The sequence below is a fragment of the Peromyscus maniculatus genome, chromosome 7 (assembly GCF_049852395.1).
Source record: "Peromyscus maniculatus bairdii isolate BWxNUB_F1_BW_parent chromosome 7, HU_Pman_BW_mat_3.1, whole genome shotgun sequence".
Lineage (NCBI taxonomy): Eukaryota > Metazoa > Chordata > Mammalia > Rodentia > Cricetidae > Peromyscus > Peromyscus maniculatus.
Window position 1 is genome coordinate 46035553 of NC_134858.1, and position 27017 is coordinate 46062569.

Here is a 27017-nt window from a genome sequence, read left to right on the forward strand (position 1 = left end):
TCTGAGAAGCGGAGTTTAAGGTCTCCTGGGTGAACAGTGACAGAACCAGGCTCTGGAAGTGTGTGGTCTATTGGGTAATCTCTGTCTGTCTGTCTGTCATCTGTCTGTCTATTCCTCTTCCTCCTCACATATACACATGCATTAAAGAGGCTACCAAACATTTAAAGGGAGAAGGATATAAGGTAATATGAGACCAAAGACAGAATGGAGGAGACAGAGCCATGGGTTGATGATCCTGGAGGAATGAAGCTGTTTTTAACTGGGCTCGAGGTTAAGTTGACACATAGACTGTTAAAGCAGAATATATCAAATGGAGCTGGGCATGGTGGCACAGTATGTACAATCTCAGCACTTGGAAGGCAGAGGTAGGAGTATCAAGAGTCATCCTTGGCTGCATAGTGTTCAAGGTTAGCCTAGACTACAAGAGACGTCGCTTCAAAAATCTAAAACCAAACTTTTTTGCTTAAGCCTAAGTATGTACGGTCACTAATGGTCCAGGGGAAGTGAGAGCTTGCTTGTCACTGTATACTCTATTCTCTTTATACATCTTTATTATGAATATGTATGTTTACTGGTTCAGTCAATAACCAATAAGATGCTCCTCTGTGTAGTCACTGAAAAGAGACAATGGAGTCTGGGAGACATTTTTAAAACCAGCTCACTCTTTCCCTTTCAGCCCCTCTCCAAACACTGTTCAGCCTGCCTCAGTGTTGTGACCCCATAGTGAGAGCAGCAGTCTCCGTTGTCACATTCTGCTCCACAGTGCCCAGAGAGTGCACAAGGTGACAGTATAGAGCCCCAGCACAGCAAGGTAGATTCGGAAGAGCAGCTGATCGAAGTGGTACAGGATGGCCAGCCACTCCACCTCCTTCTGGTAAACCTGATCCCGAGTTCGGAGGGAGTTGTTGATGAATTGGAGCTGGAGCCAAACTTCCTTCAGGGTATCCGGCTGAACCTGGTGCTCCTGATGGACTGGGGGCTCTGTGAGATGGAGGAAAATACTCTAGATGAACTGGGAGCTGCTTGTTCTTACTCTTTAAGGAAGGGTCTTTGCTAGAGTTGGGGACTCTCATCCTGTCTGCCTAGGAGAGGCACAGCTGTGCTGAGGGAAGGCCCAGAGAACATGGCAGAGCTGTACTGTGTCAAGAGGGGTGTGTGAAGGCTAAATCTATCTAGGAGATTTCCTGAGCTAGGATGGTTCTTAAACTCCTTTATCTAAAGCAGCCAGAACCCAACTATTCATATTCCTCCCCACTTTTGTGTTTGTAGCATGTGTATAATGTGATGTGTGTGTGTGTGTAGTGGGATGTGTGGGATGTGTGGTGTGTGTGTGTGTGTGTGTGTATGTGTGTGTGTGTTATGATGTGTGTGTACAGTGGAATGTGTGGGATGTGGGGCGTATGTGTGGTGTGATGTGTGTGTGTGTGTGTGTGTGTGTACAATGGGCTGTGTAGTGTGTGTGTGGTGTGTGTGTGTGTGTATGTGTGCGTGTATTCATGCACATGTGCTTGTATGCCAGAATTCTGCAAATTTTGAGTTCGTAGCTCAGTCACTATGGTAGAAATGCAGCAAACTAGAGGTGACTGAAGACCTGACCTTCAAGCTAAAATGATCTCCAGCAGGAAGTTGCCTTCGGTCTGCAGAAGAAATATCAAACACAGAACAGGGGCTGAAAAGCAGGTGTTTCCCATTGTCTACACAGTCCAGCCATGGCCTGCTGCTGCCCCAGTGGACCCAGGTGCTGACAAAGCAAACAGGATGGGGATCTCAAGGCTTCTCACAAACCTGTTGTCTCAGCACTTGGAGCCCTGGGGTGCAATCCAGGCTCATCAGCATCAGAGTCTCCTCGAAGGCAAAGAAGAGGCCGTTCGTGCCCACTGTGTTTCTCCTCGTGGAGGAATTTGATCAACAAGATGGACTTGGATAAGCTGAGAACCAAAAGGGCCATGCAGACGGTAAAGAAGACCCCTGGGAAAGGACCGGAGCAGAGAAAAGGGATTAGTCTACCATCTACATGCACATCAGATCGTGGCCAGAAGCGGTCTAGGAGGATGTCCGGTGGCACTGGGGCCGCTTACCAATGAGAGACGTGCACCCTGCGCTCCTTGGCACCTCATCAGACATGTTGACCCTGAAGACTGTGTAGCCCACCAGCACATTGGTCTTGAATACAATTCTTGCACGGCAGTTGGGGGGCAGGTAGAAGCTCCCCAGGTCCACGAGCATCAGGAAGATGCTGGGAATCAAGAGGCTCACAACATAGGCCAACGGGCATCTGCGAATCACCACCTGGCAGAAGACAGGGAAGCTGATCCGTCTAAGCAAAAGGTCTAACGCTTGGCTGAGTCCATAGTCCTGAAGTCCCTGCCCTGTGTGTAATGCAAAATGGCTACATAGTTTATAGTAGGAATGTATTTGAGGCAGCTGGGTGTGCTGGTAACTGCCTGTAATCTCAGAATGTGGGGAGCTGAAGCAGGAGGATTGCTATGAGTGGGAAGCCAGCTTGGACTACATAATAAGACCCTGTTTCAAACAACAAACAACAACAACAACAACACACACACACACACACACACACACACACACACACACACACACACACGAGGCTATTTTGTGGTTCTAAAAGATGGAAAGTTTTCACATTTCATAGACTAATAATGTGTGTGTGTGTGTGTTTGTTTGTACAAAGTTGTAGATATATTAAAAGACAGGAGGAGTGCTCTAAGACCAAGGATTTCTGTCCCAAGTATAGAGTGTGTCTGTCTGATTTATGCACATAGACACATGTCCATTTATACGCATGCAAAAACCAGATCAGGATGCCAGGTGTCTTCCTTTCTCATTCTTTGCCTCACTGCCTGCTACAGGGTATCCCTCTAAACCAGAAGCTCAGTGTTTTGGCTTGCTTGTGAGTTCTCTGGATCTGCCCATCTTTGTCCACCAGTGCTGGGCTTATAACTTGGGGGTGTAGCTCAGTTGATAAAGTGCCTGCCTAACATGTACAAAGCCCTGGATTCTATCCCCAAAACCACATAAACTAGGTGTGCTGGTACACACCTGTAATCCCAGCATTTGGGAGGTAGAGGCAAGATCAAGGTCCCATCTCCAAAGTGGTGATTTCCCCTCAGGGTTGATAATAAGACCTCTCTTGTGGTGTATATTCAATAAAGCCTGATGGGGCAAACCAGTATCCTGCTCCCTTTACTGTTGGATTTACACCAGCACACTGCTTAACAGCTCCCATTCCTTGGATTTGCCAGACAATGTGACACTTGACTACCTGCTATGTGTTAAACCACGTGCTGGGTACTTTTACATCTATCATACCATTTATCTTATTCTCATTATCAATTTGTTGGATAGATAACATCCTCCATCTCATTGATTTTCAAAGCACTGCACCCTTAAGTAAGTTGAGTCAGTGGCCAAGCTGTGAGGTAGCCCCACATCTTCTGATCCCTGGTGCTCTTCTGCTACAGCTTAACTACAAGTCTGGATCTGCCCAGGTGTGAGAGAGGAGACATTTATTCATTTTTTTCTTTTTCACCTCCATCTCTTGCTCTGGGAGAAAAGTACAAAGAAATGAGCACACAGAGGAGGTATAGAGGCCAGTGATGGAGTGGGGCGGGGCAGCTTGGCTGGGGGAAATCACACACCTTGTTGATGAGAGCTGAGGCTCCCTAGCCATCAGATCTGGGAACTTGTCCCGACTCAGTGGAGCTTGGCACACCAGAGCTGTTTGGTGGATTGTAGTATGGCTGTTGTCTTCCACATTAAACAAAATTGGCTGGAAATATCTACACCAGTGCACCACACGTTGCTTTGCATTAATTCGGTTAGAACACATTTCTACCAAAGTGCAGCCAACAAGAGAAAAAAACAACACAATGAACTGTCATCAGCCTGCATCTCTGTTGGGCTGTGATGGAGATAGTTGTGGGAAGAGGAAGGGCACTGAGTGGCCAAAGCCCCTGGGAGGTTTATGTTGTGATCCAGCTTGGGATGCTGGTGGTCTGGTCTCTTAGAGTAGAGGATGGAGGGATCATCCATCCTGATCAGGTGGGAGGAAGAAATGGGATCACCCTTGGAGACTTCATGACAGAAATTGCATGAGATGGGGGTATGGGGGAGTCTATGAGAATCACCCTAAAGAAAAGCACAAGGCATTTGGTTAAGGGGGAAGGGCCCAGATCTGTAGTCAAGGAAATAGAGCCTATGTATGTAAATCTATGTGATCCTGTGTGGGACAGCCAACCTCTCCCTGCCTCAATTCCTTCTTCCTTTCTTTTGTATGTGTGTGTATAATGCATGTATGTATATATGTGTGTATGAGGAGGGGTTGTGTGTACATATGAATGTGTGCATGTGGAGGCCAGAGAGAAACTTTAGGTGTCATTCCAGAGGAACCATCCTCATTTTCTTTAGACAGTGTCTGCCATTGGCTTGAAACTTACTAAGTAGACTAAGCTGACTAGCTAGGGAGCTCCAGGGCTCTGCCTGTCTCTACCTCCCCAGTGATGGGATTACAAGCACATGGCCACACCAGCTTCTCATGTTCTGGGAACTGAACTCAGGTCCTTCTGTTTGCAAGTCAAGCACTCTACCAACCGAACTATCTCCTCAGCTCCTCTCCACTTCTTTTAAAGAAGCAGTGTGCTTTTGCTTTGCCAAACATCCCAGGTACAATCAAGCTGTTGCGCTTCAAAAGAGAGTTCTGATGTAACAGCACAGGTAGAGATGATTCCTCTCCATCATGTTCAGATGCAGACCTGAAACATAAATCTAGGCTGAAACCAAAGATGAGTGGTGTGGTTCCTCAATGATCCTGATTTCCAAGGAAGTATAGATTTATCAGGTCAAAGGTTCCCAAGGTTTCAGGGGTTGAAAGAGGTCTGAGAAGAATTATGAGGTTCATTGGCTTTTGACCTGTGCATGGTCCTGAACTTGGAAGGACCTTCACTGGGTCTCAGTAGATGCTGAAAGCAGAAGGCAAAGACAAAGGTAGCCCGTTAGGTAGTTAGCTTCTGCTGTGACATAAAACACAGAAACTCCCCTAGTCCATCTGTCTTACAAAACTGGAAAGCTGACTACGCCTTCTAAAACTACCTAACGTATATTCTCCTGTCTTCAGTAAGGATGTTACCATTCTTAAGAGATGCCAAGTAGTAGCACAGTTTAGAGTTTCTTCTAAGGGTCCACCTTTTTCTTTGTTTTAGAGGCAATGCCTTCTAAGGATTAAATTAATGTTCTCTACAAGCCTGGTACAGCCAAAAACAAAAACAACAACAAAATGAGCTAAAAACAAAACAAACTTCTAATTTTATTTTTGCTTTCTGAAACTGTTATTGTTATCTCAGCCATTCTTCAGCTTTCTATTCCTTTGTTCAACAGACATGGAGCAGGAAGAGGCGGCTGACACACTACTGTAAATACTAGGGGCCTAGTGCCATGAGTAGGGCAAGTCACTGTCTTGCCTGGTCTTAGGAGTTCAGGAGCCAGACTCTGGGGGCTGACGTTTGATAAGTCTATGGGGCAGAAAGAAACCTTGCTCCAGAATGAACCAAAACCAGAGTCCCTATCTCATTTGCATGATGCCACTAAAGACTTCCTAAGCTTAGCTGCTATTCTATGCAGAGATTGAACCTATAGCTTCCTGCATGCTAGACAAATGCCCTACCAACTGAGCTATAGCTCCTTGGGCAGATTTTGATGTCTATGACAGATACCAAGAGCTTTTCTGTCTTTTTTGTTTTGTTTTGTTTTTCAAGACAGAGGCCAACCTGGTCTACAGAGCGAGATCCAAGAGCCTTTCTTATTCATCTTTGTACTTTATATGTCTGTCATTGTCCTTGTTATCTTTAATAGTCAATTTGACACAGCCTAGAGTCATCTGAGTGGAAAACCTTGACTGAGAAATTGTCTAGATCAGATTGGTCTATGGGAAGTCTGTAGGAGATTGTCTTGATTATTACTTGATGCAGGAGGGCCCTGCCCATTGTGGGTGGCACCATCCCTAGGCAGGTGGTCCTGGGCTGTATAAGAAAACTAAGCATGAGCCTGGGATTAAACAAACCAGAGAGCAAGCCAGCAAGCAGAGTTCCTCCATGGTTTCTGCTTTAGTTTCCTGCCTTGAGTTCCTACCCTGACTTCCTTTGATAATAGATTGTAACCTGGAAGTATGAGCCAAATAAACCCTTTGCTTCCCAGGAGGCTTTTGGTCACAGTACTTTGCCCCAGCAACAGGAGATCAAACTCTAACAATCATTGATGCTTAGAAGATGTTCACTGAGCTACATCAGAATCTGTTAATAATGCTGCTTTTTGCTTCAATAGACTGGAGATGTGAGATTAGCCCAAATTGGGGGAGGCATGCCATTGGGGTCAGTCTTCATATGGGCCTCCTCTCATAGATCACATGAGAGCTAATGACTCCTGCTTCTGCCCAGGGGAATGTGTCACCTGCTCAGTGTGACACTGTTCTTTGTAAGCCTGCCCTACCCAGAGCCCATCATTCCTAATGGACTAGAGGAGCTGGTGCCTTTAAATTCCAACAAAAAGGAAGAAAAAGCACTTTAGTTTCAGCCCGTGTTCTCCATTAGACACCCTTCAGGTGTTAGCAATATTATGCCACAATTTCATTATCCATTAAAGCCAGGTAATAATAAGTACACAAAGGTATTTGGAGCCTATTGATGTTAATGAAAGAGATCAATCTAATTCAGAATGTGTGTGTGGAGAGCTCCTTGGAGATGGAATAGGCCCCAAGGTTAGCCTCTAATTGCCTCCTTGATGGTAGACCCTACCAGTACTCAATTTTGCATGACCGTCTTTATGACATACTTGGAATTTTGACGCCCAGACTCATGCTCCATACAGAAGCCCATTTTCCTCCCCTCCCAAGTCCCTCCTAACACCCCTGGTTCAGAAGGAATGGGAAAGTTGTTGCCATTTAAGTGAGAGCCTTGTACCAGAGTGAGGGCTTTGGGGATGTAGATTGTGGGTTGGGCTGGATTAACAGAAAGTTTGTGATTCCTGTATTCCTTGAGCAACCCTAGGATGATTCTAGAGTTTAAGATTCCCCCCCTCCCTCCTTCCCTCTTCTTCCCTTCTCCTCTTTGGAAAGCTATCCTGTCAAATATGAGCTGCATTCTTATTATTGATCAAGAGTTTTTGAAGGACATAAGAATGCCTTGGATTCAATGGAAACCTCAAAAAAATTGTCCTAATCTAGAAAAGACATAAGAATCATAATAGAAAAGAGATTGAGAAAGGCATCTCTCTTTCTCAAATCTCCTTTTCATTTCCCCAGTACTCTGTGAGTTTCCAGTGCCTGGTGAGTCCCTCACTCATTGTCAGAGCATCTTGATTGGCCCTTTCCCTCCAAAATGACTTCTAGATTTTCTCCCTACCTCTGCCCACTCCTGCAACGTCCTACAGAAACTGAATGTCCATCCTGCTGTTTTCTGGGAACCAGCACCTCCAATAATGTATTGGAAGAAATCTCCCCTCCTATGGCTGTTGGATTGGGTCCCAGGCTGTACACAAACATCCTTGCAGGGAGGAGGGCTTTGTCTAGGCCCCCCTGTGAAATGTAGTTGGATTCTAAACCATCAGTGGTACCCTGTGATAAGCAGCATGTGTCCCAGCACCAGTGACTGTGATTGTATTAGCTGGAGCTAATGGAATCCCAAGCATCTGATGCCAGATAAATGGTAGCTGTGTGTGTTAGCTTGGGATGACGGTGAGTTTTGAAAAGAATGTTGTCTCTCTTGCCTGCTCCAACTGTCCCAGCTTGGTCTGGGACACAGCAGGTGATTCGATTAAGAGGAAGATAGTCCTTTACCATCAGGACACCAGTAAGCACACTGTTGGCACAGAGTTGGACTCCAAATGCTACAGCACTGGCCAAGGGCTTTTGAATGACACCAGGACACCTTGGATGCTAAATGCAGAATGTCTCCTGTGGTATGAAAACAATGAAGCCAGGCATGGGGCACGTGGCAGCCACGGGGAAGGTGTGGAGGTTGGGAGATGGAAACCAGTGAGTGATCTGGAACATGAGAGTCTTTCCAAAGCTGCAGGATCACTTCTGAGTCTGGACCACTATGATCTGTGACTTTACTTGGGATTTTGGGGGATTTGGTTCCAGAGAATCAGGTGAAAGCCAGCCTTGGCCCTCAGAGCAAAGACACCTCGGAGAAAACTTCCAGGGCACGAAATCAAATGCATGTCTCCCTACCTCCAGCGTGCCTCTGTAGAAACACCATAACAGAGAGGGATGTGGTGATGAAGAGGGCAAAGGAAGTGGACCATGGTTCCTACATGGAGGGACGCCTCCCATGAAGCAGTGCTTACTTTCTCTCCTATTCCAAATGGACCCAGCTGCTCTCAAGAAGACAAGCTAATATTTAGGAGAAGGGATGACATGTAATTGCAGAGGGAGACCGAGAGAGGGCACGCAGGGGTATAGCCACACTCACGCTAACATTTCCCACCACCTCTTGCCTTTGTCTGTCTCCGTGCAGTGTAGGTAATGATGTGTGCAGCACTCCGTGGAGCGCTTGGTAGGTGACTGGTTCCACCTTGCGCGTGCCGTTCCCTCGCGTTTCCCTTTAATGCTCTCCATTATTTGGGCTGCATTAATAATGTTTGCAGGCTGATATCTTTAAAATTAATGAGGTGTTTACTCTTAGCCAAGAAACTCATTGAAATTTAAAAAAAAAAAAAAAAGCTTTCTTCCCCCTGCTCTCTTCTCTTACTGAAAACAAGTGGACAAGAACTAGGGATGTGGCTCAAGGGTAGAGTGCTGGCCTAGTGTGAGCAAGGTCCCTGTCTGAGTCCTAGAATCACAAAACAAAGAAGAAAGAGTGGGCAGGCCACAGGCCACAGGCCACAGTGAACACCTGGTTGAATTCTAAGTTAGAAAGAACTCCAGTCCCAAATCCCCTGCTTCACAGGCACGTTTTTGATGGGCTGCTGCTAACAAACAGGTTAGCTGTGAGGCAGGCTCCAACCCCAGTGCTTAGGGCTCTGGTTTAATGGGAGTTCTTCTAGAAAACACACACCTTTCGGCCAATGGAGGCCACTCATGCCCCTCAGGAACAGCTAATCTCACTCTTTGCACCAGCCCTCAATCTTGTCCGCAGGCATCTCATTCCCAAGGCCTGATTCTGGAGGAATCCATGTCACCTGCACTCCTGACCTGTTTGCAGTCTCTAATTTTCAGCTGGATTCATTCTTTGTCATGAACACCACCCTCTCACCCTGTCACCAGTGCCACCTTCACGTTGTGGAGTGAAGCAGGACTCTCTGCCGAATTCTAGCACTGAGAGTCTATTGCTGATGTGAACCTTCTCGTGACCACGGCAGAGTGATTTGCCAGGAAAGCCAGAGGAGCAGAAGCTCGGCAGGGAAAGTGGTGGGCACCACTGTCCTTCTCCCAGAGTCCCTCAGGCCAGATAAATTTCTCTGGATACAGTTTGGCCAAGAGCACTCCCAGGGATGTATCAGAGCATCATGGGTTCCACCAAGCCCTGGTTAGCAGTTGTTCCCTCTGACCCTGAAGCCACTAGTACCTTGCTTGTTCTGTGTCTGTCAGTTTGTCTGCCTTCCTTCCTTCCTTCCTTCCTTCCTTCCTTCCTTCCTTCCTTCCTTCCTTCCTTCCTTCCTTCCTCCCTCCCTCCCTCCCTCCCTCCCTCCCTCCCTCCCTCCCTCTCCTTTCCTTTTTTTTTTTTTCTTTTTATGAAATAGGATCTCATGTAGCCCAGACAGGCCTCCACCCTCTTAGTGCTGGCATCACAGGTGTGAGTCTCCATGCTTGGTCTATGTGTGCCGGTGATCAACCCCAGGGATCCATGTAAGTTACCAACAGCTACATCCCCAGTCCTACTGATTGTTTCTATGGGTCATGCAGATGACTATCAGCTCATCCCTTCAGATATTCGAGTTAGTAATATGATCATTTTATGCATCTGCATCTGAAATTAATTGATACTTTTCTCAATTAAAAATGGGACAATTATGCTGATGAGACAATTTTTTTGTTTTGTTTCCAATTCGTTGTAATGCTGATGGTGTGTACATCGCTTTGGGCTTTATTCTCAGTGGCAATTAGATGTGATAATGTTTGTGTAAGCCAAAAGGTTTGAAGACTTCTGCTGTGAGGTGAGCCAGATCTCTGGAGTTCTGCACACCACTCTCTCTGATTGCCTTGTAAATTACAGTGGTAGCTCCATAGCTCAGGACCTCTGCTCTCAAATACCGCAGCACAGGGGAATGGGCGGAGCCACCTCCACACACTGTCCTCAGGTGACAGTGAGAATATGCAATAGAGTAGATTCCACAGCTCAATAGAAAAGGCCATGGACTGCAGAGCCATGGGTAGCAGGTAGGAAGGAGAACCTACGTTAAACCGAATCTGAGCGAAGTTTCCAACGCTGCTCCGCAGGATGTGGTATGTGGAGGACACTGAAAGAAGTTGCCACTCACTGTCATTCAGAAACACCCTTTTGTCATTCTCGATGTCTTCTCTATTCCTCAGGAAGCCCAGGTCTATGTCTTCCACTGAAAAATAACCGTAACAATGGACTTCTAGGGGGAGAAACAGGGGCCAGCATCCCCCCACTTTCCAAACCCAGCTTGAGCCCTTCCTTTTGTCCTGACTCACACACACAGTATTCCCAGTATTTGAGTTAGAGAGTAGAGGTGGGGGACAAAAATGCTTCTAATCTTTTATTAAACCATAAATTTAGAATTGGAGCCTGCTCTCCACAGTCTATGAAGTGTCCTGTAGCTTTTAGAATGTTCTCAGTAGTGATAGAATCCTGATATCATAATGACAAATTAACAGCTCTGGTGGGTTATAGCATTGTACCTTGTCTGAATTCTAGAAACACCCACTACCACAAGACATCTTTTTTGAGGCAGAGTCTCATGTGTTCCAGCTAAACTAAAGCTCTCTATAGCCAAGAATGATCTTGAATTTCTGATCCTCCTGCCTCCACCTCCAAAGTGCTGCTGGGATTTCAAGCATGTGCTACCACATCCATCTAAAGTTTAGATTTTTAAACAATCATGTATAAGAGTAAAATAGATCTGAAGTTAATATCATTTCACCTATGTATGCCCACACAGCATAGGTATTCCCAGCAGACTGTGTCTCTTGTGATTATTTACCTGTATGCAGCATGCTATTGAAGGTGAGACTGCAATTCTGGATATCGAAGGGAAAAGCATACGTCTGCAAACTGCATGCAGAGACCACCTGGATGGGCTTGTGGTTACTAATGGTTCCAGAGGAGTTCACATATACATAGGGAAGGTCAGGAGATCTTTCAAGGTCCACACTATATGAAACACAAGAGAACCTATTATGGAGAGTACCTTAGTTATTTCCAAACACACACACAGAACTGACTACGAGGTGGTAGTGGCCATGAGACTCAAAGCTAGACTTAGGGAAAAAAGGATAGAGTATTTTCCATGAGATGATTCTCCCTGACACACACTCTCAGAAATGACAAGTCTCATCAATTAACTCACCTGCTACAGCTACAACATAAACAGTAACTCCAAGCACCATTAATCAAATACGTATCTTTTTCTAAAGTATTTTATCTTAAATCATATGTTTATAGGGATAATGTGCTCACGTGAGTGCAGGTACCCACAGAGACTAGAAAAGGGTATCAGATCCCCAGGAGCTGAGTTACAGGAGGTTATGAGCTACCCAATGTAGGTGCTGGGAACTGAACCCCTGGTCCTCTAGAAAAGCAGTACAGACTCTTAACTACTAAGCCATCTCTCCAGCCTTCAAATCTATATCTTAAATGGTGTCAACTCATGACAATCCCATCCTGAATATTCCCAGCAGTATGACTCCAGTAACCAGAGAAAACAAAAAGTATAACAACAATGACTGGAATTAAATGATGTTTGGCCTGAACAGGTAAACAATCCAAAGGTCACAGAAATACACCCCAGAACACTTACAACTCATTGATGATGATATCTGGGGCCCAGATGGCACTGAGAGGGAGAGAGATTTCTTGAATCTCATCAAACAGGCTAGAGTTCCAGGACAAAAACTCATCATTCCAAACCTGTTAGGAGTAGCCAAGTGGTAAACAACAACATGAGAAAGCTTAAGTGCACTGATGTAACTGAGTACTGATCCAATTCATCAGCCCCGTGATGCACTCTATTAGGGGGAAGGAAATCCTGTCTATGGCTACATCCTTGCATGGATTCTAATAAACTAGGCCTGCTCTGAGCTAAAGGACTATGCCTAAAGGCAGTACCTCCACCTTAAAACATCCACATTTTGTGGTAGATCCCCATCAGGAACCCAGCATGCTGAGAGGGAAGGAGAATCAGTTACCTCTCGGTACCACACACTTGTCTTTAATTTTTGATTCTGTACGTCCTGCAGAGAGAGAAAAAAAAAAATAGAACATCCACACAGAATCTGAGCAAGCAAAGGCAAGTTCAAGAGCATCCCCATATCCCCTCAACACATCAATTATCAGAGGCAAGCGCAACCATCTGACAATTTAAGAGAGAGGAAAATCAAATGCAACCAACCAATGCTGATTTTAAAAACATTGCCTAGCTTCCTTGATACCTGAGTAGTCTCAGTTCCCGCTTATCATGCACACCTGTGGCTTTGAATGTTGCTCTATTATCCAGGACAAAATAGCAGTCTAACTGCACTTAACATTTTGAGTGATTTTCTAATCTCTTTTCCTGCTCTAATTAGTTACTCTGTCATTAATCAAACTAAAAAAAAAAATGATATGTAAGTCTTAGCCAATATTGAGCTGAAAAGATGAGACCAAACTTCTACTTCTAATCAAGATATTATTCATAATCTTTCAATGAAATCTATCTGCACTGACACATGCAGTCATTTCTGTTAAGTTACTTTGTGTTTAAATTTATCTGCTTATGAAACAGACTGATGAGCTCAATATAGGTGAGGTGTACTTCCTTGGCAACAGATGTGATTTTCCACGTCTGCAATAACTCGGTGAATTTTTTTTAATTAAAGAAAGTATTTTATGTGTATGAGACTTACACCTTCATGTATATCTGTGCACCATGTTCATGCCTGATGCCCATGAAAGCCAGAAAAGGACAGTGGACTCCCTGAAATTGGAGCTACAGACAACTGTGACCTACCATGTGGGTGATGGGAATCGAACCCAGATCCTCTGGAAGAGCAGCCAGTGTTCTTAGCCATTGAGTCACCTCCCAAGCCCCTTGGTGATCTTTTTGTTAAGGATCCTCCCCAAACAGCAGATGTTGTGGAATATTAGTTGAAGATGTGTTACATTTGTTTATGCTGTGGAACAGCTGTTTAATAATAAAAAGATGTGTTGCATTCTTTTATGTCATATTTGTTGAACTCTGTGAAGCTGTGTTACCTTGCCTGTCTAAAACACCTGATTGGTCTGATAAAGAGCTAAATGGCCAATAGCCAGGCAGAGAGAAATAGGCAGGGCTGGATACAGAGAGAATAAATAGGAGGAGAAATCTGGAAAGAGGGTTTGGTTCAAGAAACAAGAAAAGGGGAAGAGGAGAATTCTAGGGCCCAGCCACTCAGCTACACAGCAAGTCACAGAGTAAGAAGTAAAGAAAGGTGTATAGACTAGAGAGAGAGAAATAAAAGTCTAGAGGCAAAAGATAGATGGGATAATTTAAGTTAAGAGAAGCTGGTTAGAAATAAGTCAAGCTCAGGCTGGGCATTCATAAGAAAGAATAAGACTCTGTGTGGTTATTTGGGAGCTGGGTGGTGGGCCCCTCAAAGAGTAAAGAGTAAAAATAATCAACGACAAGCAACAGCAGTAACAACGAAACTGTCTTTACCGAGATTTTTCATATCTAACCTAGTAGAGGACATTCCAAAAATAAGATGTTCTTGGGTATTAAAAGAGAAGGATTATTTCATCCATATAGTATCTAACAACTATTAACTATAAAAATGAATCACTGCTGTGGATATCGCTCTGTATAAATAAAATGCTGATTGGCTAGTAGCCAGGCAAGAAGTATAGGCAGGACAAGCAGAGAAGAGAATTCTGGGAAGTGGAAGGCTGAGACGGAGAGACGCTGCCAGCTGCCACCATGAGTACCAACATGTAAGATACTGGTAAGCCACGAGCCATGTGGCAAGGTATAGATTTATAGAAATGGATTAATTTAAGATATAAGAACAGCTAGCTAGAAGCCTGAGCCATTAGACCAAACAGTTTAAATAATATAAGCGTCTGTGTGTTTATTTTATAAGTGGGCTGCAAGACTGCAGGGCCTTGGCGGGACCCGGAGAGAAGCTCTCCAACTACAAATCACAAGACTGAATGTTGGAGCTAAGACTGGAAAACTCAGACTCTTGGAGCTTTGAATTAAGTGATGGTTTCTTAGATATGAGAGCAGAAGCAACGAATGAAAAAAGTGGGATTTTTATCAAAATTAAAAACTTTTGTGTGGGATAGAGAGATGGCTCAGCAGTTAAGAGCACTTGTTGCTCTTGCAGAGGACCTGAGTTTGGTTCCCATACCCACATCTGGCAGCTCACAACCGCCTGTGACTACAGTTTCTAGAGCTCTGATGGCCTTTTCTGGCCTGCATAAACACCTGCACACAAGCAGTCATGCAGGCACACACACATCCATAAAAATAAATGTAAATATTCTAGGACTGGAGAGACGGCTCAACAGTTAAGAGAGCTTGTTGCTCTTCCAGAAGACCCAGTTCCGGGATCTAACACCCACTTCTGGACTCTGAGGGCACCGTGTACATGTGGTGTGTGGGCATATATGCAGGCAAATACCCACACACTTTAAATAAGATTAAAAATTTTAAAAATTTATAAAGGTAAACCAAGTTGACAAAATGAGGCATTATAACATTTAAACATCATTATCATCATCATTTTTATTATTGTGTGTGTGTGTGTTGTGTGGGCATGTATATGCCATGGCACACGTGTTGAAGTCAGAGAACAACTTTCCATAGTCAGTTCTTGTCTTCCACTGTGAGTCCTGGGGGTGGAACAAGTGCTCTGACCCGCTGAGCCCATCTCACCAGCCCCAAGATGTTACAATACATACCCAAGAAACACAAACACAAACACTCCTAAGAGACTCTATGAACAGCTGCATACCAAAGTATAGGAACACGTAGGGCAGATGGGTGCATTGCCAAACAAAGTATCAAAGCTGAACCACAAGCTCACCAAAACCTAATTAGAGGAATACTTGGCGATCCACTCCTTGTGGTCCCATCACTTGCAAGGCAGAGATAGGAGGACCCAGAATTCAAAGCCATCCTCAGCTGTGTAAGTAGCTTAAGGCTTGCCTAAAGCAGGTGAGACCCGACCCAGGCTTTTAAACATAATCAGGGAGCTGGAGAAATAGCTTAGTGGTTGAAAGCACTCTTGCAGAAGACCTGAGTTCAGTTCCTTCTGCCCCATCTCCCTAGTGCTGGGATTACAGGCATGCACCACCATGCCCAGTTTATGCCAGGGTGAGAAAAGAACCCCAGGTTTCTTGCACACTAAGCAAGCACTCCTCAGTTGAGCCACCTCCCAAGCCCTAAAGGAAACACAATAAACTTTTGGGATCTAAGTTTCTTCTTTTACAGTCAAGAAAGGGGGTTGTTACCGAATATGCATCTCTAGGTACAGTGGGAAGGAAGAAAGTGAGCAGTCAAGGAGCCCTGTCTCCAGGCTCCGCAAAGGCTGCTTTGAACTCACTGGTTCTACAGATTTTTATGGACTTTAAATAGATACTTGAGAGAGGCAGGTTTTTAAAGTGGTATGCAAAGTGAAAAGATTGAATTCACAAATATTTCCCCAAGGAACAGCTTGTAGAAGGACCAGTGGGGACCCCCAGCCAAGATTGGCTCAGCAGGGGTTCTGGAAGTTTGGTTTTTTTTGTTTTTGTTTTTAAGTCCTCTATTGAGAGCACAAGATTAGAGGATACCACTCACTTCACTTCTTAGGGAAATGTATGAGCCAAGTGATTATGGAATAGGTCATGCCTTACCCCAGTAATGCTAGGCTTAGTTACAATCAATGAGGGTTCCCTACAAATACTATTTTTAAAACATCCAACATGCAGTTTATACTAAGGGAAACATAGCGGTTAACTATGCTCACAGGAATACTTTTTTTTTATTTTTAAATTACATTTATGTTTCTGTGTCTATGTACAGCCACGCATGTGCCGCAGTGTGAGTGCGGAGGTCAGAGGGCAACCTCGGGACTGGGTTTTCTCTTTCTTCTTTGTAGGTTCTGAGGATGGAACTCAGTTCCTCAGGCTTGGAGGCAAGCTCCTTGACCTGCTGAGGATCTCGCAGGAATATGGTCTTCGTTTCAGCAACTCCCTTGTTTTTCCTGACTTCTCTGCCCCTGTCTTAGCGCCCTATAAACGTCTCTCATTGATCCGGATAGCCGGGAAGAGGGTCTCTCTCTGTTCCGATGCCTCCTCTGGCTATCCTTTGATCCAGCTGACCATGACTGCCAGCCGTATCGACACTTCCTCTCTTCCTGCCCATTGCTTTGTTGTTTTACACCTAGAAATGATGTTTACACAATTTTTTTTTTGTCCTAGAATTGTATGGGGGTGGCTAGGAAGATTCATCATTCAGTCCTCAAGAATGCAATGTCAAAAAGTAGTTTGAGGCTAAAACTAACAATTTTTTTTTTTTTTTTTGTCAAAGAAACAAGTTTCCCAATGCCAGCTGGTGAGTGTAATTGGTTCTCTGGTGGCATTATTCACAGCTTTTCCCTCCGCGTGCCTCTCTTTTTTTTTTTTTTTCTTTCGATACCTTCCATCTTGCTTGTTAAAAGCAAAGGATATTTCCGAGAATTGGAATTCATTAGTCTTCCTAACAGAGGGAGTCTATTTAGATCTAAATTGGTGGTTAGCAAATATACAGATAATTCCCTCACATTCTTATTTATCTTTCCTAGTTCCGGAGACTATGGAAACAGATGCCTGAACGTCTGGCTGGGAGGCTCCAGTCAATGGACTGGAATACAAAGGTATCCGGGATTCGGAATTGACAAAACTCAATAGAAACAAATTGAAACTCTTCACTGTTGAGTAGATTATCTCTATAATCAGATTTCCCTAAGGTACTCATAATACTCAGAAATTCGAAGACAAGACTGTAGGCTTTTCCATAAACAAAACGGGAGGCAAAACATGAGAAGGGAGACGAGGGGCTGTGATGGGAGCCAGGCTGGGAGCTTTTCATTCAAACACAAGTTGCCAGCAGTACAGCTGCTGGCAGAGGCAGCCGACAAGTTCGCTATTCACAGTGGGAGCATCCTAGTCTGGACAAATCTGAGTGATTTTATCAGATCCTTCAGAACTGTTCCTAGGGCTGCAACTTACTTCGTCTGGCTCATCTAAATATAATAGTGAGATATGTAAAGTGCCTCCGGAGTAACCTAGTCATCAAGAGAGAGAAACTTAGAATTAGTGTTTTTTAATTCACTAGCTATTTTACAGTATTGATCAAGCATCTTGGAAGTAAAATATATTGCAATGCATGTGGTGGGAAATAAGAATACAAGCAGCAAAGACTTTCTATCAAGAAACTTGTAACAAATTAGGGAATGTGTAGATGTAGTGACCCATGCTATAACCCTAGAACTCAAAGGGGTGGGTGTTGGAACTGCTCAGTTCAGGAAAGTGCTTGTCTGGTTGTCATATAATTTCTATCAACTTGACACAAACCTGGGCATGAGAAGTGGGGAATCTCAGCCGAGGAAATGCCTCCATCAGATTGGTCTGTGGGCATATATGGGGGAGTGTTTTCTTAATTGCTAATTGATGAAGGAGGGTCCAGCCCACTTTGGGTGGTACCATCCCTGGATAGGTGGGCCTGCGCTGTGTAGGAAGATAACTGGTTCTCTTTCCTTTCTGCTCCCTCCTTCTGTCTGTCCTCTCTCTCTCCTTCCCTCGATTTCCCCCCCCTCTCTCCCCCCTCTCCCAATAAAGCTCTAAAAAGGTAAAAGAAAAAAAAAGAAAGATAACTGAGCTAGGCATGAATGATGGAGCATGCCTTTAAACTCAGCCCTGGGAGTCAGAACCTGTTCTACATAGTGAGTTCCAGGACAGCTAGGGCTGTGCAGTGAGATCTTGTCTCAAAAAAGAAGGAGAATGAGAAGGAGGAGAAGGAAGGAAGGAAGGAAGGAAGGAAGGAAGGAAGGAAGGAAGGAAGGAAGGAAGGAAGGAAGAAAGAAAGAAAGAAAGAAAGAAAGAAAGAAAGAAAGAAAGAAAGAAAGAAAGAAAGAAAGAAAGAAAGAAAGAAAGAAAGAAAACTGAGCAAGCCAGGCAAAGCAATCTAGTAAGCCTCAGCTCGTGCCTCCATGTTCCTGCTTCCATGTTCCTGCCTCCATGTTCCTGCCTTGGCTTCCCTTCTTGTTGGGCTATAACCTATAAGCCCAACAAACTCTTTCCTCCCCAAGTTGTCTTTGGCCAATGTTTTATCATCGCAACAAAAAAGACGCTTGTGAACATAAAGACCTGAGTTCTATCCCCCAGAACCTATGTTTAAAAAAAAAAATGCTGGAAGCAATAGCTCGCACTTATAATCCAAGAACTACGGAGGCAGAGGCAGGTGGATTCCTAGGGCTCATCAGTGAGCCAGCCTAGCCTACTTGACCAGTTCAGTGAGAGACTCTGCTTTAAAAAGAAAACAGATAAAGTGACGGCATCTGAGGAATGATAGACAGCTGGGCACCTGTGAGATGCCTGCCACAAAGCTGGGACCCACATAAAGGAAGGCGAGAACTGACTCACACTTGCACATTGTGGCTCAAACACACGCACAGAGAATGAATAAATAAAAATATAATTGTTACATAAGGAATGGCAGGGAGGTTGCTACCTGGCTTCCACAGGCATCCACAGCACCCACACACAGATTTGCATGCATGAACATGCTTGAACATACACATGCAAAAGAAAATTTACTCTATCTAATCATGAGACACATGTAACCTAGTCTAGAAACAAACAAGTATGTGTTACAACATGGGGCGGGGGACCTTGTATCTTCAGTGTTTTCCTTACCTACAATAATAATAGGACTTTACTTGCTTTTACTAAGGCAGGAAGAGTTAGACGTTAAAAGTTCAACTTGACATGCTGGTTCCAAGGGAAAATATTAATATAAAGACTTTATTTCTTTTCTATATTTATCTCCAAATAAGTCTCTGAAGTCAAAGCTGAGCAGTTCTACTTTATCTTAATCAATAAAAAAAAATCAGAAGAAGGTGAAGGAAGCAGCTGAGAGCCGTCCTAACCCCTTCTCAGGGCTCATTATCCCCCTGCTCTGGGGGCCCATAGCATAGCATAGCTCTTGTTGTGTGCCATTTATTTATTTGTTTGTATCTGTTGAGATAAAATTTCTTGCCATCTCTCAGGTTGGCTTCACACTCACAGCAATCCTCCTGCTTCCATCTCCTGAGTGCTGAGATCACGGGTGCACACTACCCTGGCACTCATACTGTGTGTCTTTATTAGGATCATGTTTAACACTGGACTTTAGGAAGCAGGATGGCTGTAATGACCCGCTGATGACTACAGAGTGGGGAACTGAATCTCTTCTAGCCAGGAAGTGTCAGCCACAAGAAATTAAGTCTCCAAAATTCTAGTTCAATATCCAATTAAAAAAGAGACTTTAAAAGAGAGACCTTAAAGGGGTTATCTATTAGAAGTGTGTGACACTAGGCCTTTTGTGGGGGGCTAACTCCTGGCATAACATTAAACAGTCCCATCTAAGATCATAGGCTGGTACTTTTGCTAGCTTATGGGAAAGTCAAACTGAGAAAAGTGAAATTTGAGGGCTGGAGGGACGGCTCAGAGGGTTAGTGCGGGTGCTGCTCTTCCAGAGGACTTGGGTTCGATTTTCCTCACCCACATGGTGGCTCATAAGTGTCTATAACTCTGGTTCCAGAGGATGAGATGCCCTCTTCTGGCCTCCACAGGCACCAGGTTTATACCTGTAATCTCAATACTTGGAAGACTGAGGCAGGAGGATTTGGTAAGAACTGGAGCCCAGCTTGGGCTACATATTGAGACCCTGTCTCTAAAACAAACAAAAACAAACAAACAAACAAAAAAAACAAATCAAACAAACAAAAGGTATCAAAGGTCAAAGGTCATGTATATGTGGTCCCATGTTTATGATTTTCTTGAAGTATAAAGGTTGAGAAGGGCTGGGGACACAGTTCAGTTCCAGAAGAGCAAGGGTCTGACTTGAGATCCTAGAACCCACATAAAGCTAAGTACATTAGCAAGAATTGTAATCCCAGTTTTCCGGTGGTGCGATGGAGCCAGAGAGAGGGGAATCCCCAGAAGCCCAAGGGCTTTTGGTCATGGTGTTTTTACCACAGCAATAGAAACTCCAACTAAGCATGTTGAAGGCTGGGTCAGCAGTGTGGTGCTATTGAAAGGTCATGAAGCCCTTAAAAGGTAGGGCCTGGGAAGAGGTCTCTTCCTCACTGGAAGATATGCCTTTGAAGAGGACCTGGACCCCTCCTGCTCTTCTCCACGTGAGGTCAGTGCCTCTGTTCTGTGGTGTGCTCCTGTGGTGTGTGCTGCTGAAGGCCCCAAAGCGATGAAGCCCATTAGCTGAGGAATACAACATCTGAAAACATGAGCTGAAATAAATCTTTGCAAGGTTTTATTTTTGTCTGTTTGCTTTTTAAAGATTTATTTACTTATTATGTATTCTGCCTGCATGTATGCCTGCACGTCAGAAGAGGGCACTAGATCTCATTATAGATGGTTGTGAGCCACCATGCAGTTGCTGGGAATTGAACTCAGGACTTCAGGAAGAGCAGCCAATGCTCTTAACCTCTGAGCCATTGCTCCAGCCCCCTGTTTTTGTTTTTGTTTTGTTGTTATTTTTGGTACAGGGTCTCAAATGAGTCCTTCTTCCCATCCTCAGCAAACAGTCTAGAAAAGCCCTTTATACATTCACGATAACCAGGGCAGAGAGTTTTCTTTTTTCCTTTTTCAGATTTCAGACTTACCTCTCTCAACGGGCAAGTACTCAACCACTGAGCTGCAACCCCAGAGCTGGATGTCTACTTTAATATACCATTACCACTAACAATGGAAAAGATCATTAAATCAACCCCATCTCCAAAAATGTAGACTCTGCCTAGTACCAGCAGTTCAACCAGCATCTCTGGACAGGTTTCTGTATAAATCACAGAGCTCCACAAGAGGTTGGCTGTGGAGGTTTACACCCGTGGTCCTAGTGCTTAGGAAATATCAGCACAAAGCAATGGCAGAAATATCAGAAGTCTAGTGCCATCCTTAGCCACATAACGAGTTTAGGGCCAACCTGGGCTATATGAGACCTGTCTCAATCAATCAATTATTCAATCAGACAGTTGATCAGAACAACATGAGCAAGCAAGGGTAGGGTAGTCCTTACCACATCCAATACAGCATGAACACAAAAGTCCAGGTAGACAGTGGTGGCCTCAGCCCAGTTGTAAACTGGCCTGACATTCTTGTGATACTGCTGTAAGAGCTGCCTGGTGAGATGATGCAGAGAGGAAGCCTTCGGATGGGGAGTTGCAGTGCCTGGGACACCTAGAAAAGAAAGCTGTCGCTGTGAAGACGAAGATAATGAGCTTCTTTAGGGAGCTGTAGACTGTCTGGGACATGGTGGCTTTTTGTGAGACAGTCAGCTGACTCCAGTCTGTGTAAATTCACAGCCAGCTGGTGGGCTGTCTAGCAGACACTTATTTAACGTAAGCTGCCAGCCAGTACCCTGCGGTGGCTAATCTTGGTTGTTGGTTTGAACTTACAACTGAGGAATTGCCTCCCCCAGACTGGCTTGTAAGCATGTCTGTGGGGGGTTGTCTTGACTATTAATTGATGCAGGAGGGTACAGTTCATTGTGTGTGGGGTGGGGGGTAGGGAGGGAACTAGGCCATATAAGAAAGGCAACTGATCCAGACCCTGGGAACAAGCCAGTAAACAGTGTGACTCCATGGTATCTGCTCCAGTTCCTGTATTAAGTTCTTGCCTTGCCTTTTCTTGATAGTGGACTGTAACTTGTAAGATGAACAAGCTGCTTTTGGTCATGGTGTTTATTACGGCAACAGGAAAACAAACCAGGACAAGCCCTCAAAAGAGATTGAATTGTAAAGATACATAAAGCAACTTCATCTTCAGGAATGCAAACTGTCCCTAGAGTTCCATTTCACACTGCTTCTGTAATGTGCTCTGCTGGTATGATGAAAAACTCACCCATACCCTTAGCCCAAACTTAACCTCCATGTTGGTTTGTGTATGTAAGTGTGGGCAGGTGCATACACCCACATGGAGGGCATTGGGTGTCCCAATCTATCACTCTTTGACTTACTCTCCTGAGAGAAGACTCTCACTGAGCATGGGGTCAGGCTAGCAACCAGCAAGCCCCTGGGATGCTCATTTTTTGTCCCCTACAGTGCTGAAGCATACACAGCCATGCCCAGCTTTTTTCATGGATACTGGGGATTCAAACTCAGGTCTTCATGCTTTTGAAACAAAACGCTCTTACTCACTGAGCTACCTGGGAGCCTGTGTTTTATTTTTTCTTTCTTTCCTTTGATTTCCCATGTGTAATGGACAATCCATTGATCCCAGAGATCTGCATGGATTTCCACATAATGAAATTAATGAGAGTTCAATTCATGCTCTTTTGTTTCCATTGAAAAAAATCTATTTTCTCACACCATCTGTCTTTGAATAAAATGTGCTTGTCAGAAAATGAGATCTTTGCTTTGGGAAAATTCTCCCTGGTTTCAGGAAACAATCATTTCCTCTGATTCAGGCATCTTGATTTGTTAGAGGAGTCATGATTGGTGTCGAAGCCGGAGAAAGCAAACAAGAGAAACCAACACCAGGGATTGGAAGTGACAGATTTGTGAGGGCGCTCTCTGAATTGCAAAAAGATATTTTGTTCGGAAGCTTGGCCAACCCTTGGGGGATTTGAAGCTTCGATAAGTCATCAGACTGCGGCAAATTGCACACCTCCCGACTCGGTGCAGAATGAAAGAGTCTCCATGTTCCGCGTCTGGATTGGCCCTATTTCGATGAGCCCATTTAAGTCTGAGAAATCCAGTAGGAAACTGAATGACATCACTTCTCCTTGTGCAACAATCCTGTTTGGACCCCTTTCTTTATGAATGAGGTCATGTCACCTGTCACCACAAGCAGCAATTTCTATGATTTGTCAATGTCAGGGGGTGGGGGTGGGGACCAAAATGGCTAATGACGATGCTGGAGTTGTCATCCCAGGCTGGTAGCGGGCAGCGGAACATTTGCTTTCATCACCGTCAGAACTGCGAACTTAATGAGCATTTTAACTCCCTGACTCTTCACCCATGGAGAGGCTTAGGATGGGATCAGTTATGTGGGCGTGCAGGACGAAGGTGGGTGGCTTGCACGGGACATCGTTTTTTAAGGTTTGTGTGAATTGTTATTGTCAAAACATGCAGTATGACTCTCTGAGAACATTTCTCACTGTTGTACCCCAGGGAGGGAAGTCGGGAATATCAAACCAGGCTGGCCCCATGATCTCCCTACAAAGTTTGCTTTGGGCAGCAGCTTTTTTTTAGCCTCTCTTGGGAATTCCCAGTTCAAGTCTCAGTTGGAGAAATCCTGAAATGGGCACGATTCAACCCAGGAAATCAAGATGGAATTAAAATACAATGCTGAGAGGTGAAGGTGTGTCCCTTGTACCCTCTGCTCATAAGTACTCAAATCTCTCTCTCTCTCTCTCTCTCTCTCTCTCTCTCTCTCTCTCTCTCTCTCCTCTCCCTATGTGTGTGTGTGTGTGTGTGTGTGTGTGTGTGTGTGTGTGTGTGTGTCTGTCTGTCTGTCTGTCTGTCTGTCTGTCTCTGCCTCTCTGCTATCTCATCGAGACAAGGTAAGATCCATAGATCTCCTGGGAATAGACCCATGCTTTCCACAATGTGTCAAAAGCCTAGGTAAAAAGAAAAAGTTTTGGAGGCTAGGACTAGGGACAAAGAGAAAAAGCAAAAGCAAATGGAAGTAAGCTTACATGTACTCGAAAAGAATAGAATTCTGGCATGAGCTGGGAGGAAATAATAAATTGCATTTCTACTATGAATGCAAATTTGCCCAAGGAGAAAGATCAATTACAGGAGAGAGATTAAGGATTTAAGTGACCATTAATTAGCGGCAAATGATGCCCCCTTGAAAGCTAATGTGACATTCACACAGCACTAAATGACTCAAAGTTCAGGGCTGTTTCCATAGACACTGATGGAAGCTATCGTCGGGCTCAGGAGAGATTCCTGGTCAACGCTGCCTCCTCAGATCTGGATAACCAGCTTCTGTTAAGTCACTTGTATTGTTTCTGGAGAATAGAATGTGTTAGGGACTGAACTATGAAGGATTTGGAAGGGAAGAGATTTAAAAAGACAGTAAGAATACGATGGCGGCACAGGTCTGGAATCCCAGCCCTCGGAGACTGAGATGGTGAATCACAAATCTGAGGCCAGCCTGGACTACATACTGAGTCCCTACTCAAAAAATGAAAACAGAAAAGCGTTCTTTCTTTTTCATTTGTTCTTTTCTGTTTGTTTATTTGTTTGGATTTGGGGTGTGTGTGTGTGTGTGTGTGTAAGATGGCACAATAACTACAGATTCAATGAAGGTATAGATGCCCAGGGCCATAGCTTACAAATTAAGGGGATGGAGCTGAAGCACAGCTGGTCTGCATTCAGAGAACAACCTCGTAGGCATGACACTATAGTGACCTGGTTGTCTAAAACTATCAGGACCAGCAACTGAGTAAGCCATCAGAAGGAAAACTGATACACCCAGCACAGTGTCTATTACTGAGCAGAGGCAGCCAGGGTGTTTTCAGAGCCTGCGCTTCTGGGTTGATAATATCTTACATTTGTGTCACACGTTACACTTCCACATTCTGATCTTCATGAATACCCAAATAAAAATCAACTTAAGGGTCTGAGGGTGAGGATCAGTGAATAGGGTTCTTGCCTAGCATACATGAAGGCCTGGGTCCCTCCCTCAGCACCACATACACAGGCCGAGATGATGCACAGCTGTAATCTGGAATTTGAGAGGTGGATGCAGGAGGATCAGAGTTCGGCAGTTAGTTACACAGTAAGTTCAAGACTAGCCCCTACCTAAGGCTCTGAAACACTGCCTAAAGAATGAATTGATTTATTTGGGTCTTGTGGCTAGTGACTAGTGAGGCTGGGGTGGACTCATCCCTAGCACACTCTCAGCACAAAGGAAAGAAAAAATCAGATCTGCTATTTACAAGTCCACTTTGTATTACCTTAGCAAAATGTCAGATTTCTTTGGCACGAACGCCTGCAGTGTGATTTGTGAGGAGGCCTCGGTCATTAGACCCTGTTAAAACATTGTTCCTGCCCTGCTGAGAACCCAAATCAACATGAGCACAAAACATCAGAGGGAAAGCTGGTGAGAAGACTCTCCCAAGTCTTCTGGATGGCAGTTTTCTATTTTTCTTAGTTTCATGTTGATGGTTCTTTTCTGCAAAGAAATCCATTTGGCATTAATGAAATTTCCTCTATTTTACTCTTAGAGTTAAGATAGGCTTTTATCTTTGACGTTAAATGTCCAGGACATCCGTGGCTATTTTTCTTCTCTACCGAGTAGAAAAATCATTTCTGGTGTTTTCTTCCTTCCTCTGTAAATTCCCAGCTTTCTAGTTACCAAATTTCTTTCTTTCCTCTCCATAACTGACTCATCCCACTTCCAGTCATATTTTAAATTTTGAGAATTCAGACCCAAGTTCTAGGAGAACCCTCAAAGAGGTAGGGTATAAAGAGAAGATAAAAGAAAGTAGTGTGTTAGGAATCACCAACAGAAATAGAAATTTTTTCTCTCTCTCTCTTTCTTTTTAAGCATGGTTGGAGTGTAGGAAAAGACATTTTAACAGATTAGTCCCAGTAGTTCTTAATCTTCCTAAAGCTGCGACCCTTTAATGCACTTCCTCATGTTGTGGTGACCCCCAACATAAAATTATTTTTGTTGTTACTTCATAACTGTAATTTTGCTACTGTTATCATAATATAACTATCTGATATGCAGGATGGTCTTAGGTGACCCCTGTGAAAGGGTTGTTTGACCCCCCCCCAAGGGGTCACGGCCCATGTGTTGAGAACCACTGGATTAGAGAATTGGATTTAAGAAAAAGAGAATGATACATACCCACGAGTAGGTATGGACCAACCATAGATTCTTGATTTATATACTTTTTAAAAAATCAATTGCATCCTAAGTAAAACAGTTTAATTCAGTATAGTTAATGTTACCATGGAAATATCATTTCATACATTAAAACACATATAATCTCTAAAGTATTTTAAGAGAAATCATATACTCAAAACTTGCATGTTTTTGCACCTGCCGTTCGAAATGTACTAGCCACGTCTACAGTCTCTGTAAAGCTAGATTTAAACACTGTAATACCAAAATGATATACAGGAATCTACAGCTGAGACAAATCCATGGCACTCTTCTTCTGCTCTGCCAAAGGCTTATAATAATGCTATCGGAGATCCTAAAACACCTTATTCATACATATCTGAAAGAGATTACCCCATACTTAATTGCCACAGTGAGCCGGATTTCCTCAGAAGTGAAGATTTTCCCACCAATCATAATGTTTTGGAATGAATTTTCACCTGTATAAAAAGCTCCAGTGCATGGCACTGTACAGGTATGTGTGATTGTGTGTGTATGTATTGGGGGTGGGGTGGGGAGGGCGGGGGCGTGTCAGAGACATATCACCGGTCTCTGCAAATCTTCATAGGACTAGCATTAAACAGATTATGAATAAAAAAGAACGATCCTGAGATGTTCCCGCACAGTGTGGACACCACACTGAGAGCTAAGACACAGTGCCCAGGCTAACCATTGACAGGACTTACCTACAGCAGCCACCAGGAGGCAGGACCACAGAAGAATCAT

At 44.2% G+C, this 27017-nt stretch overlaps 1 protein-coding gene across 1 annotated transcript; it reads right to left on the bottom strand.

Moving 5' to 3' along the window:
- On the bottom strand, positions 1–27017 carry Htr3b (5-hydroxytryptamine receptor 3B). The gene is made up of 9 exons (XM_076575588.1): positions 26978–27017; positions 21466–21626; positions 12380–12424; positions 11992–12101; positions 11176–11345; positions 10406–10563; positions 2079–2289; positions 1786–1968; positions 1–981 (listed from the first exon to the last, which is right to left on the bottom strand). Exons 1-9 carry the CDS (start codon positions 27015–27017, stop codon positions 746–748), a joined length of 1314 nt encoding a protein of 437 aa, XP_076431703.1. The 3' UTR covers positions 1–745.

What these genes read in the sequence shown, in the direction of transcription:
- Htr3b (XM_076575588.1), bottom strand. Translation starts at nt 27,017, where the DNA reads ATGATTCTTCTGTGGTCCTGCCTCCTGGTGGCTGCTGTAG. An exon ending in TTCATGCTGTATTGGATGTG is followed by an intron (nt 12,425 to 21,465) that starts GTAAGGACTACC and finishes CTCTCTCTGCAG; the next exon opens with GACGTACAGAATCAAAAATT. An exon ending in CAATAGCATGCTGCATACAG is followed by an intron (nt 10,564 to 11,175) that starts GTAAATAATCAC and finishes GTTATTTTTCAG; the next exon opens with TGGAAGACATAGACCTGGGC.